At 36.4% G+C, this 16,518-nt stretch overlaps 1 protein-coding gene across 2 annotated transcripts in view; it reads left to right on the forward strand.

The window, feature by feature from the left end:
- Positions 1–16,518, forward strand: part of SYNPR (synaptoporin) — a 395,446-nt gene that overhangs the window by 240,996 nt on the left and 137,932 nt on the right. For both annotated transcript variants that reach the window (XM_007500015.3, XM_056804367.1), the window contains one exon: positions 13,159–13,283. In XM_007500015.3, the coding sequence (XP_007500077.1) occupies positions 13,159–13,283 (125 nt within the window). The remainder of the gene's footprint in view (positions 1–13,158; positions 13,284–16,518) is intronic.

The raw sequence follows: 16,518 nt of genomic DNA on the forward strand, positions 1-16,518 counted from the left end.
ATTTATGCAACAGTCTTTTGTGATAATGCTAGTTTAAGGACAGGAAGCAGAGTGTTTGCTGCAGCATATCTAGGAGACAAAAGTACCGCAAGTATCAACATTATAGAAATGAGCGCGAATGGATGGATAAATGCAGTCATAATAGAAAAATCTGCCATTCAAGACAAATAGCCAGGAAAGATCTTCTCAAATCAAATCTTTAAGACATTCCAGTGGAGGCAGAGACAACAGAACTCAGGACTCCCTTCTAAGGAGGGAGAGGAGAAGTTTCTGCTGGCGAAGTTGCTAACTGGGAAGGCAAGAGAGAATAAATCACCATCAGATAGTTTTCTATTTTAACTAATAATTCCTGCTAACTAGATTCTAAGTTGTTTCTGTCTATGAAAGAATATTGTTGCCATCAACAACTCCTAAATTTTGGCCTCCTGAGACAAAACCCTAATGACCCCAACCTGGTTATAAGATTCTGGTTGGATGAGCCCCATAAGATATTCTGTAAATGGCTTGCACTGATTTTAGTTTTCAATTTGCAATTTGCAAATGTACAAATTCAAGGTTTAGGCATTCTTCTTAAAGAACTGCCTTAAATATTTGAAGAATTCTCATATGGCAGAGAAATCATCCCATTTGAACCAAGAGGACAGAACCAGGATCTGGAATCTGGTAGAAATCCTAGAAGCAAGTTAGCTTGATTTCAGGAAAGACTTCCTAAAAATTAGAGCTGGCCAATGGAAAAATAGCTTGCCCTGGAAGATGGTGAATTCATCTTCTTTGGAGGTCCTCAGACAGAGCCTAGAAGTCCACTTCTGGGTTTCCTTTTTGTGTATGGATTACATTCAATGATTGCTAAGGTCCCTTCTGATCCTAAAATTCTGAAGTACTGATTTGTTTTCTCTTTTTTGAGACCTTAAGAAACAGCAAATAAAATGAGCATTTCTTTATATTGAATGGAATAATAAAAGAGGATCATACAGATTTGAAATCTATTATGTTCAGCTTAGTTTTTTCATTTAACATGTATAATAAATTCAATATATAACTTTCAAAGAAAGCTTGTTCTTCCTCTGCTGTGAATTTTTAAAAATGCTTCAATGTCTCTCCTTTCTTTTGTTTCTTTTTCTGACAACACTATCAATAGCCCTCTTCTGCTACCACCTCACCCATTAAAAGAAATCAAAATCCTCATAACAAATATGTAGTCAAGAGAAACAGTATGATTCCATTTTCTGAAGTTCTGATTAATTTTGTTCCATGTTATTAGCAGAGATTTAGGTGTGTCAATAACTCCACCTCCACCACCTTATAGAGAGAAAATGTACCTAAATTTTGCCTGGATGTCATGATCTAAACAGTTTGAGGGAAGAATTTTGCTGTTAAGCATTTGACAAGTTTTGTGACCTCGAGCTGTGGTTTGTCATTCACCCTGTACACTCATTGCTGCAAAAAGTACTGGCCAAAGAATTTTCTTGTTATTGTTCCTGTTAGATTTTTAATAAAGCAGTAGTTGAGGGGCTGCAAGGTGCCTCAGTGGACAGAGAGCCAGGCCTGAAGACAGGAGGTCCTGAGCTCAGACACTTCCTAGCTATGTGACCCTGGGTAAGTCACTTAAAACTGTTTGCCTAGCTCTTACCAGTCTTCTAGCTTGTAAGTGATACACAGTATTGATTCTAAGACAGAAAGTAAGGGTGTAAAAAATAAAATAAGCAGTGGTTGTCCAGTGTCATACCTTCAGCTATTAATTCAGAGCCCTAGATCAATGGAAAGCATTCTCTCTGCAGCCTTCCCATTGAAAAGGAGCAGCTGGCACAGTGTGTTTCTCGATCTTGACAAGTAGAGAAAGTCCTGGAATAAATGGGTTGTGACATCAATAATATAGACACTATAAGAAAGGAAACATGGGCTACATGTGACAGGACTTTTGACAGAAGTTTCCAGCTTCCCCAAATTGGCACAATTAAAATGCCTTCCAGGTGCATCTTGAAGCTTTATCTCAGAAAACTCCCCTTGCAGGCTTTAGAGATGAAGTTTTCTGTGAGCTTTCCTACAGCTGATCAGAGTAATGTCATTTACAGTAGGTGAGGTGTCTGATCAGTTTCACAGAAGCATTCGAGTAAGGGAAGGGGAAAAAAGATTCAAAATAATGTCGATTCTGGGCAGAGAATATTACAGAACATTAAATAGAAAAGACACTTATGGCCCCGCTCCTGAGCCCAGGTTGGGGTTTTTCCTTTCTGCCTAGTGAAATGTACTGACAACGTGACTCACTCCATCCCAGGGCTGCTGATGGGCCAATTGTCTTCTGTAAGCAGCTGTGTTTCCAGAAATGCCATCTGGGGGCAAGAGGACAGATGGCTCATCATCCAGAGACAAAGCACAAGAGAAGGAGGGCTAGCAAGAGAGAGGTTCATGGAGAAGGAAGAGGTTATTACACTCATGGATATTTAACGGATCTAATGACTGTGCCTGCCAAATGCAATAACCCAACCTGCCTGACTGTGGGTGGATAACTCTTATGTGGAGGGACTCATCAACTTTAATTGGCATAACCTCACTGCATTAGGCTTTCAAAAAAATTAAGCCTGAATTTAGCTCTCTTCCCTTGGCACTCATGTTATTCCATAGACTCAGAGTAGTATAGTTGATAGAGAAATATAAGGGTTGCTGCAAGAAACATTTATGGAAGGGATTCTTCACTTCTAAATTCTTCATGCATTTCTCTCCTGTTTTTCCCTGTGGTATCTAAGTTCCTTGATGGCAAAGAATGTCTTGTTTTTTTGTTTCCATATCTTTACTACTTAAAAATGTTTACACAATTGAATACCTGTATTTTTTTAACTGTACTTATTATTTAAGTGCTGTATATAATGTGCCCACTGAGGAACTCATTTGAAAAATGAGCACCCCTATAGATGGGCACTTTTTGTTCAGCTTAAGGTTTTAGAGAGTTGCCAAGGGCACTGTGAACCTAAATGATCTGTCCAGGGTCAAATAATAGGAATGTGGTAAAAGCAAGACTTGAACTCAGGTCTTCCTGATTCAAGGGATGGTTCTCTATCCATGAGAGCACATGTTAATTTGTAAAATGCTAAAATATGAAAAGGCATGGCAAAATTACAGTTAACATATCTCTGTTATGTTTACCTCTCCCCCTTGCATGTTCTCCCATCCTAAATATAATGAAGCAATTACTTTATGATTCAGAAGAAAAAAAGATGTAAACAACAGGTAAACCAGGTTTAGCCCTATCTCCATTTACCCTTTTGTTAAAAAAAAGGCAAAGAACTACATTATCTCCTTCTTCCCTTCCAGCTCTAATGCTCTGTGAATGTGGAGAGAAAATGTGGAATTTAAGTAGACTTTTGCTATTATTTCTCTCATCCCATGTCAATCATAAGAAATGTTGTATTGCACGTGCATTTCAGTCATATCCAACTTTGGAATTCTATTTGGATTTCTTTGAAAAAGATATTAGAGTGGTTTGCTATTTCCTTCACCAGCAAATTTTATAGATGAACTTAACTAAGATCACACAGCTAAGTGTCTAAGGTTGGATTTGAACTCAGATCTTCCTGACTCCAGAACTGTACTACTCAACTGCCAAAGAAATAATACATGCTGTTATGGGAGTGAAGATATGAACCCCTGGGGTTCAGGAAGAACACCTTTTTGCAAGAATGCAAGTCTCCAAAACTTAGCTTAAAATAAAAAGAGAAATTTATTAATTTAGAGAGTAATGTTGAAAATGGCCAGAAGGATAGTACAGGTGGAACAGCAAGATCAAAGGCTGATCCTTGGGAGGGCAGCATGGATGGAAAAGCTATCCCTTAGAGGACATCAGTTCTGGGGATTTTATACTCTTTACAACATGCTATGTCATGGACATAGTGTGGACATGACGCTAGAGTAGTAAACCCTCAGGCATTCCATCCAGGATTTGGCTATCTGAAAAATAACAAGATATCATGAAAAATGAAGAAATAATATTAAGAAGGGGTAGAGGAGAGATGAGATGAAGGACCAGGGGAAGTTAGGAGAAGGCACTAGTCAGGGCTTTGAAGAGTCTTAAGGATTCTAAGAAATTCCAGTGAGGAAAGAGCACCAGAGGGGACCTTTCCATTGGGCAGGAATGGAGATGTCTTTCTCTAGTTGTAGATAGCATTCTTTCTCATGAGTTCCTCAAATTGTCCTGGATTGTTACATTGTTTTTAGTAGCAATGTCAATTACATTTGATCATCCCACAATATCTTCTGGTTCTACTTATGTCACTCTGCATCAGTTCATGGAGGTCTTTCCAGTTCTTAAAGAAATCAAGCAATTCATCATTCCTTATAGCACAATAGTCCAAAAACCCAGAATTTCAATAATTGGATCTGCAATTTACTAATAAAAGAACAAAGAATCTACCAGCTGAGACAACCTTCCCCAGTGGAAGTCTAACATTTTGGAACAGTTTATATAGGGTTACAAGATACAAAGTTATTTCCTTTTACATATAAGTTCTTAACCAAACAAAACCTTATCACCGACACAGGAATGTGGGGTTGAAGATGAGGAGACAATCCTCAGATTTATATGGGGGCTGTTATTTAGGGGCTGTTTATTTTCACATCCATTAAGTCACCTGGCCCTATTTAGCTATATGTTATCTTGCTTCCATCCTGACCTCTTTGATAGTCCTGAAATTTCTTTGTCTTCCTGCCCTTTCTAATGCTCATCCCCAAGTAGAGACTAAGTAGAGACTGGTCTGCTGTTTGCATAAACAGCTTGACTTCCTGGGGGAGGGAAGCCATATCTTTTCTCTAAAAAAATGCTGGAGGGATCTATCTGCTTTATCTATTTCAATTTTACTATCCTCCCCTTTTTGGACTACTTCAGTATTCCATCACTATCATATACCACAATTGTTTATCCATTCCCAATCAAGGGACACACCCTTCATTTTCTAATTTTTTGCTACAACAAAAAGCACAGCTATAAATGTTTTTTTACAAAGGTTCATTCCAATTTTTTAATCTCTTTGGGATACAAACCTAGTAGTGGTATTGCTGAATCAAAGGTCATGCATTCTTTTAAAGCTCTTTTGGTATATGGAATTCAACTTCCCAGGCTGAAGGATTGGTATTTTATTCAGAGGCTAAGAAATACTGAATATGGAGTGAAGGCCAACATGATAAAGTCACAGCTGTAACTTAAAAAGATTATTTTCTTTGAGGAAAAAAATAAAGGATTTGTTCTGGTTGTGATTATTATCTCTAAATCTTGGCAGAGGCCTTCCCAATGAGACTCCAACTTACCTCTCCAGAGTACTTACATATATTATACTCAACCTAAACTGGTCTTCTTACTATTCATCACACAAGACATTACATCCTCCATATCTGAGGTTTTGCTGAGGCTTGAACTCATACCTGGAATTTACTCCTCTTCATTCCTTCAAAATTCACCTCAGATTCTGCCTTCTACATGAAGTCTTCCCTGATTTCCCCAAATATTAGTGCTCTCTGTCCTCAAACTACCTTGTATTTCTTTTATATTTATTCTAAACCTGCTTAAAATATTTTTTGTTGCCTTGACAGAATGTCAATTCCCAGAGAGCAGGATCTTTTTCCTTTTGGTCTCCTTTTCTCTAGTTTGTAGCACTTAATAAATGTTGATTGACTAAAAATCTGAAATGAGGAAGATTATTCAATTCATTTGATAAGTTAATAGTCTCCCTTCTCCCTTCCTACCATGAGATGAAAATGTGTATTCATTAGGGACTTTAAAACTGCATAATTTCTTGGACTTTTAAGGTATTAATCATTAATAAAGGAAAGAAGCCATCTTTTTATAACAGTTTGAGTCTGGATTTTCCCTTTCCTTATAAAACTCTCTGAGATCAATAGTATAAATAGAACTAGCCTTACATTCCAATGGGTTAGGGAAATGAGGCTCAGAAAGGTTAATCGACATGATCATCATTAATCAGGTAGTGTCAGAGGCAGGATTTAAATTCAGGTGTTTGGCAGCTGTAATATGTGTTGACAGAGGACATCGTTTTCAATCTATTTCACTGCCTAGCCATGAGCAAATCACTTAATCTCCCTTGGACTTAGTTTCCATTTGTAAAAAATGAGGAGGTTGGACTAAATGACCCCTGACATGCCTTCTAGCTCAAAATCTGAATCTGTGAGGAGTTTGCATGACTAAATACTTCATCTCTCCAGATTTCAGTTTCCTCATTTGTAAAATGATGGAATTAGATTAAATGAGCACAAAGAACTCTTCAAGCAAAGACATTATTAGTCTATGACCAGCCCCAGTCTAAATGACATTGCTTGGCATAGTTCATATATTCCCCAAATATATAATTATTCACTCTAGAATAACTCATGCAAAATAGATATGAGCAAGTACATTAAAATCAATTCCTGCTGTTATCTGTGTAATCATGGTGGACAACAGAAGAGCATTTAACTTCTCTTGGCTTCAATTTTCTCTTATAATGATGGGGAGGACTAAATAGTCTTAAGGGACCCACCAATCCTAAATGTATGATCCTAGGATCTTTCTCAGATGACTCAGTTTCCTCCTCTGCAAAGTGAGAGCATGGGACAATGGTCACAGCTTCAGGCATCCCTTCCAGTTATAAATCAATGATCTTCATTTCCATTTAATCCTTGAGGTCAGGAAGTGAATATTAAAATAAGAAGCATAGATTCTCATGGTTAGAAAAGAAAAGACCTTGAAGAGCATTGCTCTAGTCCAGCCCTCTCATTTTACAGGTGAGAAAATTGAGACAAGGAAAGAGGAAATGACAAACACATGATTGCAGAACTAGCTAGTAGCAAGGCTTGTATTTGATCTTAGATATTCTGATTTCTCTTCAAAAGTGCTTTTATTCCACCATCTCTGTTCCAAACATCTGTTACAATGACCACATTTAAGTTAAGCAAAAACCTGGTGTTTACATAGCCTATGGGTGTTTATGAGTGAAATATCACCGTCATCTGTTTCCTATAGCCTTAATTCAATTTGGGGAAGAAAAGACATGCAGTCTTATAGGAGCCAAGCCTCCTCATCAATTATGAGTCATTAATTTGGTCCTGTTCCCCTCTGATTGCCTTGATATATATTTATGGCAAGTTACAATTGTCAACATGCTGCTCTAGCCCCTGATTTCCAAATCATCAGGGCTGAAGTTAATGCCTGGGCACATTCAGATTGAGTTTGATTGCTACACCTGAAGAAGGGAGGTGCCAGCTCGCTACTGCAGGAGAATAGAATAACTCCTACCTCTTAGCCAAGAACAATATCTAACAATAACTGCTCTCATTTGTAGTGTGTTAAAGTTTATAAAATGCTTCCCTTCCAATGATCCAGTGAGGTGGATTCAATCAATCATGCAACTAACAAATGTTTATTAACTATCTTGTCAATGCTGGGCATTGTAGTAGGTGCTAGAAATACAGATGCAAAGAAGGGATACATGTTCTCACCCTGTCAAAAGCAGTATTCAAACACAAGACTCAGGTAGCCTTGGCCAGCTGTTAAGCAATGTCACATCTGAAGCCAGAGGACCAGGGATGAGATCCTTATTCTAATATCTATTCACTTAATTCCTCCAAAAATATGCAGTGATTCACTGAAATAATTTCATGCAGAAGGATCTGACCACTCATATTATTTAAGATAGACATTGTTCAAATCTCCCTAAACCTCTATACAGTAGTATAACCCCAAATCACTTACTTGCTACCTCTGCAAAATAGGGCACATCATTAAATTCCTTGGCCTTAATTGCCTCATACATAAAATAAATGACTTGAACTTAATGACCTTTGGGATCCCTTCCAGTTCTGAATCTATGGTCCATGATTCTTTGCCTCAAAGGTTTCTATCAGCAGTAAATCTGTGAGTCTATGAATTCTGAAAGGAAAATGACTGGTCCTCTAATTACTATTCCTAGTAGATTTTATATCCTCCCCAACATAAGATTATTCCCTCTTGGAAACATTTTCTTTATTCACTAGCTCAAATCTCCATTCGGCAGTTTGGAAAATGAAGACTTAGTTCAATGAAGTGACTTGCCCAGGATCACATAGGATTACATAATAAGTGTGAGCTAAGATATATACTCAGGTCTCCCAACTTCAAGATTAGCACTTAATCTTCTCTATCATACTTAATAAACTTGACCCAAATGCCATATGTAGGGTTAGTTGTTCAAAGTTTAAAGTCAACCAATGGAATTTGCAGTTTTTCATATGCTTAATCTCCTCACCTGTAAAAATAATGGGGTTGGACCAGCTATCAGAGATTCAATCTAGCTCTAAAAGAATGTAGAATACATTCTTTGTCTACACAGCATTATTAAAAGGAAAATGGGTATTCCACCAATAAGCATTTATTGAGAACTTACTATATGTCTGGCATGGTGCTAATATACAAAAACACCAGGAAGGTCCCTACCCCATATTAGCTCTTTCTTCTGACCATAGTGCCTGAAATTTCATCACTAAGGACTCATCCCTTTGGGCCTCTAAGGCTTTTATATTTTTTAAGAGTCTCCCATAAAAATGAAATTATTCTTGGGAAAGGTAATACTTTATAATGATATAAGGATCATTATAACAATAATGATAATAAAATATATTTTCAATGAAATCATCCATCCATTCACCAATGTATACACACAACAGAGTTTCTATAGAACCACCAAAACATAGCCTTTCCTTTATTCTTTTGTCTTTATCTACTACTTCCTTACTCTTCTTTCCATCTGAACTTTCCCTTGGCCCAATTAGGATTTAGGTAAAATTTAACACTGTCCTGTCTCCCATTTCAGGCCAGTATCCTTTTGTGTCTCTAAAATTTCATTCTTTTCCATGAATCAGTCTAGCACACCTTTCCCTGAGGGTCTTGATCCTCAACAGTCATCTGTTCAGTGATCCTTATATTATTATATACTCTATTATTATAATCATAATTATTATTTGCCACCACTAAGAGAATTGCTATAAATTTAGAAAATATAAATTCTTTTCCTTTTTTCCCATATCACCTTGGAAAATAAACTAAAACTAATATCACTAATGGTGATATTGCTCAGGAAAAAGGTTTTTATAACAATTTTATAACTCTCTGGGCATGACTCTGATTGCTCTCCAAAATGGGTATATTAATTCATAGCTCCACCAACAGTGTATCAGTGTCCCCATTTTCCACATCCTCTCCAACATTTGATAATCTTAGCCAATCTAATAGGTATGAGATGTTATCTGAGTTGTTTTGATTTACATTTCTCTAATCAATAATAATTTAGAGCATTTTTCATATCTCTCTATATGTATATTATTTTCATTTCTCCATACAAAAACTGTCTGTTCATGTTTTGACTATTTATTAATTGGGAAATGACTCATATTCTTGTAAATTTAACAATATTCTCTCTATATTTTAGATATGTATTTTCCAATTATTTTTAAAGATTCTTAGAGAGTATGCTATTGGTAGAGGCAGTTCTAATAGCTGCAGATTCCCAGATACTCACCATCTTGGGCACCATGATTGCTCATGCAATCATTATGGCTTCCATGGAGTTCTTTACTGATCCCTAATCATCCCTGGTTTTTAGCTTTCTAAATTCCCACTGTAAACTTCATTGAATTTCCTTTTTTATTTTATTATCTCTGTACAAGTTGTTTCCCCTCAGGAAACAGACAAGATTCCTTATACATTGTAGGTGATGAATAAATGTTCAATGAATTGAATTTAATATGTATTGAGTGTTTACAAAGCACTTCAACATTTATTTATTTACATGTTCCATCCATTAGAATGGGACCTCCTTGAGGGCAGGATCTACTTTTGCCTTTCTTTGTCTAATTAGAGTTTAGTGCAGTGCCTGGCATATATAGTAAGTGCTTAATAAATGCTTATTGACTAACTGAGTGGATGAATAACAGTGTGAGAAAAGATATCAGTTGTATTATTCCTATCTTAGAGATGAAAACAGGAAGGCCAAGAAAATGGATTTGCCCAAAGGATGGCATGTGGTAGGAAGGATGCTCAGCCCAGGGTTCACTTTACTTCAAGATCTCGGTTCCAATGTATGACTGCCATGATCTTCATCACATGAATTAAAGCAAGTCACTTAGTCCCTCAAAGCATCACTTTCTTGTCTGTTAAATGAAGATATAATTACTTATCCTACCAAAGTAACAGAATTCTTGGGAGGGCCAATGAGTATCTATGAAATATCTTATAACTGTAAAGTGCTTTCCAAACACAGAAAATGATTAGGGAATATTCACTGAGGAGCTGTTTCTTTTTTTGTATGTTGCATTTAGAGAGTAATTGGACAAGTCACATAGTGATGAGTTACAATGATAAAATTTCTCTCTCTTTCCATTTTTTGGAGGGATGGGTTCTAGACATGTTATCTCATCATTTCAGGGAGCTCCAGTAAAAGTTTTCATTGATGCAGATTATTAAGTTACCTGTATATGACTGTCTTAGAGAACTTCCTAGAGCAAAAATTCCAAGGATGGCCCTCTCACTCTATGAAACTTCCTATTTACTACCTCTATAACTTTTCATAAAGTAAGATGATTCTGTACATCCTAAGGCAAAGTCACAACCCATAATTCATGTTGGGAAATAACTAGGCAGCTCTGTGCTTTTTTGATATTGATCATGGACTATGGACTACTCATAATAAGCCAACTCTATAAGCTTCAGCAGCTGCTTTGGCACATCTTCCCCATTAAAATGCTGTTGTCCAGCATCCCAGGATGATTAAAACTCTAGGACAGAAATTGTGTTCCTGGCAGGAGCTGTTGGGCCACTAACTATGACTGATCAGAAGCTCTGAACAAAAATAAAACAGGCCTCTGTTTCCTTTTCCTGAAAAAAAAAATAGTTTCTTTCTCCTTTCCTAAGCAATAGTTTGTATAGGAGAAAGAATTCTTGGCAGTGTTCAGAAGAGATCTGAGTTCTAATCCCAATACCACTATTAACTAGTTGGGAGAGTTGTGTGACAAGACTCTTTTGGTCAATTTCCCCATCATTGAATAGAATCATTAAATGGTGAGTTTATTTCGCTTACCCTTCCAGCTTTGAAATCTTACCTTTCTATGGCTTTTTTAAAATTAAAGTTTTCTCAAGATCAAAGACTGAGAGCTGGATACACTCTTATTCACCTTCCCTTTTCAGACAAGGAAATTGAGACCCTATAAAGTCTAACTAATTCAAAGTCACTCAGATACTGGGCAGCAGAACTCAAGTCCTCTGACTGAATATTGTACTCTTTTCATGGATGCTTTTGGATCACCATTCTAATTTCTCTGCCTCTTGCAGACCAGACTTGGCTCTTGTAAATGGCCATAATAATTATTATTGCATCAAAATACTTATTATCATTAAGCACTTTTTTATCTAGTTCTGTAATGTTTCCAATGTGTCACGTTATATCTATTCATCTTCACAAAAACCCTTTACATGTTATCACTTCGTTTTGTAGATGAGGAAACTGGAGAATCATGGGAGATATGACTTCCCATGGTCACCTAGATAGTAAATATCTGAGGCAAGACTTGAACTTAGGTCTTCCTAACTCTGAGTCCAGCAGTCTATCCACTATGTCACCTAGTTACCTAATTATCATATATACCAAACCTAAATAGATTCCTTCTTAATGAATAATGATAAAGCATATTTAATGCTAAATATAAGCTGAACCAGATTTAATACTTATTTGATGATTCAAAAGGCATTTTCATTTCAGCACCTTATAGTACATCAGAGTTTTCAGAGAGGTCACCTCATCCAACCCATACATAAACCAAACTCCCTTTAGGGCAGCGTGGTACAATGCAATGAGCACTAGCTTTGGAATGAAAGCATTACTGCCTCTGACATTTGATATTTGCATCACATTGGGGAAATCACTAAACCTCCCTGGATCTTAATTTTCTCACCTGTAAAATAAGGACATTGGGCTAAATGACCTTTGAGGTCTCTTCTAGAGTTATGATCCTGATGATCCACCTAAAAGAGGGATTTGTTTTTAACCTATTTTGTGACATGGATGCATTTTTACAGTCAAGAGAAGTCAGTAGACCCCTTCGCAGTATATATTTTTTAAATACATAATTCAAAGAAATATTGTTTCTAGTTAGAAGTTAATGAAAGTAAAGGTATAATTATTTTTGCCTACACAAGTTCAGGAACCACTCCCAATCTATCTACTGACATCTTCAATCCATGTATGCCAGGTTGAGAATAGCTGTTCTAAAACATAATCTCAAATGGTCAGTCTTTTCTCTAAAACTTTTCAGGCAAGGAATTCCACTCCTTCTCACTATGAGTACCTCAAATTATTATATAGGTTCATCTAATATCAAACTGAAGTTGTCATTATGAAATGTCTCCCCATTAAACTTAGTTTTGCCCTGTGGGGCTAAGTAACACAATATTAATCCATCTTCCATATGGTAGCCCTTCTCATACTTGAATAATGTAGTGTTTGAAAGAAGGAAGATACAGAGATTATTTTTTAAAGTGGGCCATAGCTTCATGGATTTATCTATCTAAAATAATATAATAAATATTCCGTATTTATTATATTCCATATTCCAATAAATATTGGAATAAAAAAATTCCAATATAGGAATCTCACTTAGCATTATCCTATTGCTAATAGAAGCATGGATAAATTGAGTTCTAGGTAATACTAACTATATTGAGACCAAATACTGCTGGCCAGTCTAGGGAGCAAGACTTGAAATGATTGGTTTTGGTAGGTTTGTTTGTGTGGACGTTTGTACAACTAATTAAGCGGGAATAGACATGCAATATCCATCCAAGACCATTCACCAAAATTGATCAGAGCCTTCCAGGATTCAGAGCCAAGAAGAAGCAGCTCCTTGATTGATACTCTAATTGCAATATTTGCCCTTTGTACAACTGTGGTCCTTTAGATGTCTCAGTGAACATGACCAAACTTGTACCACAATGTGGATTTTTATGTCATTTGAGAGAAACTTATAACATTAAATTATCCAGTATTAAATCTCTCTCTCTCTCTCTCTCTCTCTCTCTCTCTCTCTCTCTCTCTCTCTCTCTCTCTCTCTCTCTCTCTCTCTCTCTCTCTGTCTTCTCTCTCTCTTTTCCAGCTTTTTGCAATCTTTGCATTTGCAACATGTGGTGGCTATTCTGGCGCACTGAGGTTGAGCGTGGATTGTGCCAACAAAACCGATAGTGACTTCAGCATCGACATAGATTTTGCCTATCCTTTCAGGTAATTCCAAGACTTCTTCAAGCAGTTTGTTCTTCTCTTTTTGTATGTTGGCTGATAATTTCAGATGTTCCATGAATGCCTGGGGATTTCCTAAGGGATTAATCGAAACCTAGAGAATGCCAAAGCACATTAAGTCTAGTGCTTGCACCCTGAGTTTGAGGGAATCTTCACTTTTCATAAAATCTAGATATAAAGCTAGAAGGAGGCTCTAAGGTCATGTAGTTCAAACAGTTTTATTTTTTTTTTAACTTTTTACCTTCCATCTTAGAAGCAATACCTTGTGTGGGTATTGATCCCTCTAATATGTATTATATTATTATTTATTAATACATTATTAGATATTAGATTATTCAATATATATTATATGTCTCTAAGGCAGAAGAGCAGTGAGGGCTAGGCAATGGGAGTCAAATGACTTGCCCAGGGTCACATAGCTAGGAAGTGGCTAGTCAGATTTGAACCAGGCCCTTCCATCTCTAGGCCTGACTCTCAATGCCCTATTTAGAGTCCCATTCAGCTGCCCCACCACCACCACAATTATTTAATAGAAGAGGAAACTATGGAATAGGCAATGTCCTAGATAGCAGTAAATTACGGAGCCAGAATCCAAACTCAGTTTCTCTGACTCTGATTCTTTTTTCCCCTCTGTACAATGAAGAGACAAAATTTAATATCCATAACAAATCACATTGGAAGCAGCTAATCAAGAGATTAACCAATTCATATTTAAAGGTCAGCCTTATGATGAATATACATGCATCCTATTAGTCTGGCCTACCGAAGTTGGAAGGGCAATAAGGGGGATGGAAAGCCTAAGAAGTCACAGAACTACGCTACACCTAATGCATCCAATACCAAGGTTGGCATAATTAATAATATTAATCCTGTTCCTAATTAGGGGTAAGAGTTCTAAAGAGACTTCAGATAGACGAGCAAGGTCCAGTTTTGATGTTTCTAATATTCTTCTTAAGAGTCCAGTCAGATTACAAGATAATATATCCAGAGCTGAAAGAGCCCTTATAGACCTTCTAGGACAATCTCCTCATTTTACAGATGGGGAAAGTGAAGCCCAAAGAGTTAAAATTAATTACTCAGGGTCATACAAGTAATGATGTAAGAGGTAAGATTTTAATTCAGAGTCAGTGCTCTTTGTCCTTCCATCTCCTATTCTTAATTAGAAAATATTAATAAAATATCCATTCCAATCTCTAACCATGATCATGACCCTGTTAGACAGCTATTTATCCTTTTAGGAGTATTCTCTTCCTAGGAGAAATTTTATTGACTTGCTTCCTGGCCATGATAATCAGCATCCAAATTACTGACCATTTATTGGATATAGCTAAGTACTCTGCTGTCCATTTTGAAATAATATGGGAACAGCAACTTCCACGGATTTTTAAGTGGTGATGAATTTGTTCCATGAGTATCATTCTGAACAACATCTCTGTTACAAAGAGTTCCCATTTATTTTATTATAATAATGGCTGGATTTTCTTTTTTAACATTCCATTACTTTGCAAAGTACTTTGGTGATTTTCATCTTGGCATCGGTCTCAAAATTGAACTACCACTAGTTATAAGTCATCCGACTCAAAACAGTCATTTAAAGCACTCATTACAAATAAATTTGGACAGTGAAATAATGGCAATTTAAACCATCTAAAAGTTGTTTTTCTCCTAAGACATTAAAAGTTAATACCGCTGACAATGGTTTTGATCTTAAAAACCAAATCAGAGCATTTATTCTTCAGCTTCTGACAACTTAGTTTATTGTGTACCAAAGAAGACAATAAAATCTGCTGCTTAGTCATCTGAACAGAAGCAATTAGTCATTAAATGACATATCTAAGGAAGCTATTTACTAGGTTATCCAACAAATATGTCAGAATATGCAATGATGTCATTTTAGGAAACTTTAGAGAAGTTACAAGATGTGTGACTGTGTTGATTCTTCTACCAAAAAATGTCAATAGTGTACTGCAGAGGTGTGAAACTTGCAGTCCAGAAGACTCCCAACTATGGCTGAACCAGATTAAAATGTAATTGGCAGGAGTTTAGAAAAAATAAATAAAAATGCAATACAACATAGATGATATTAGTTTGTGATTTTTTTAAATCAATATGGAATCTGAAGAATAACCTGATTCTATTTGACTTTGACTCCATTAATGTATAACAAGTGACTTGACTTCTAAGGGTGCAAAACTAAGGACAAAGTCATGAACGAAAGCTACTATTACAATAAAAGGAATTTGGATTCAATAGTATTTAAATTTGCAGGTTATCTATAAAACTTGCTGTGTGGCCATCTTCTAATTTTGTTACCTTAATAAGAAGTTAAAATCATGGGCTTGCAATATACTTAGTGCTTATTTGACATGTAATATTGTTATGATTCTAACAATGTTCAAATATTCCAGTCTGTCAATAAGAAAATTCCAAACCCATCTCTTCCATGTTTGATTGGCCAGGAATTTACATATCTGACAGACCAATATTCCCCTAATAAGCATATAATAAAAAGATTGAAGGGTCTGTGCCAACAAGGGGGTCAAAGGACATGCTTGAAAATACCTTTTGGGTGTTTCACAGCCACTTGGAGAACTATGAGAACTCTGCTCCATAGCAGCTTGCTAGAACTATTCAGTCAGGACTCATTGGCCTGAGTAATACCTGAGATTGAATTCTGACTTCCAAAACAGACTGTTTCTCCAAAGGCAGACATGCAGGAGTTTCAATGAGTAAATAAATGGAAAACATTCATCCAGGAGTTGTTATGGTATGAGAACTGGGGATATAAATGCAAAAGTCATCCTAGGACCTCTTCACAAAAATTCTTAGCAGAGGATTGGTGAAAAGGGAAAATGTCAGACCATAGGATCAGAGATTTAGGACTAAAGAGGCCTTAAAGACCATTGAGTCCAATCCTCTCATTTTACAGATTAAGAATCTGAGTCACAGAGAGACTCAAAGACTTGCCTGGGGGCACATAGGTAGTAAGTATATGAAGCAGAATCTGAAACCAAATTGTCCTGACTCTAAATCAAATACAATATCAATCCTACATATTATGATTAATGAGAGTAATTCCTCCAAGGTGTGATTATTACCTATGATCAAGTGAAAATAAATGTGTATAAATATGTATTTTACATATGGCAAAATTTTTATGGGGTAATATATGTACATCCTAATTTAATAATAAATTATGTGTGTGTACATTTGAATAGGC

The sequence above is a fragment of the Monodelphis domestica genome, chromosome 7 (assembly GCF_027887165.1).
Source record: "Monodelphis domestica isolate mMonDom1 chromosome 7, mMonDom1.pri, whole genome shotgun sequence".
NCBI lineage: Eukaryota > Metazoa > Chordata > Mammalia > Didelphimorphia > Didelphidae > Monodelphis > Monodelphis domestica.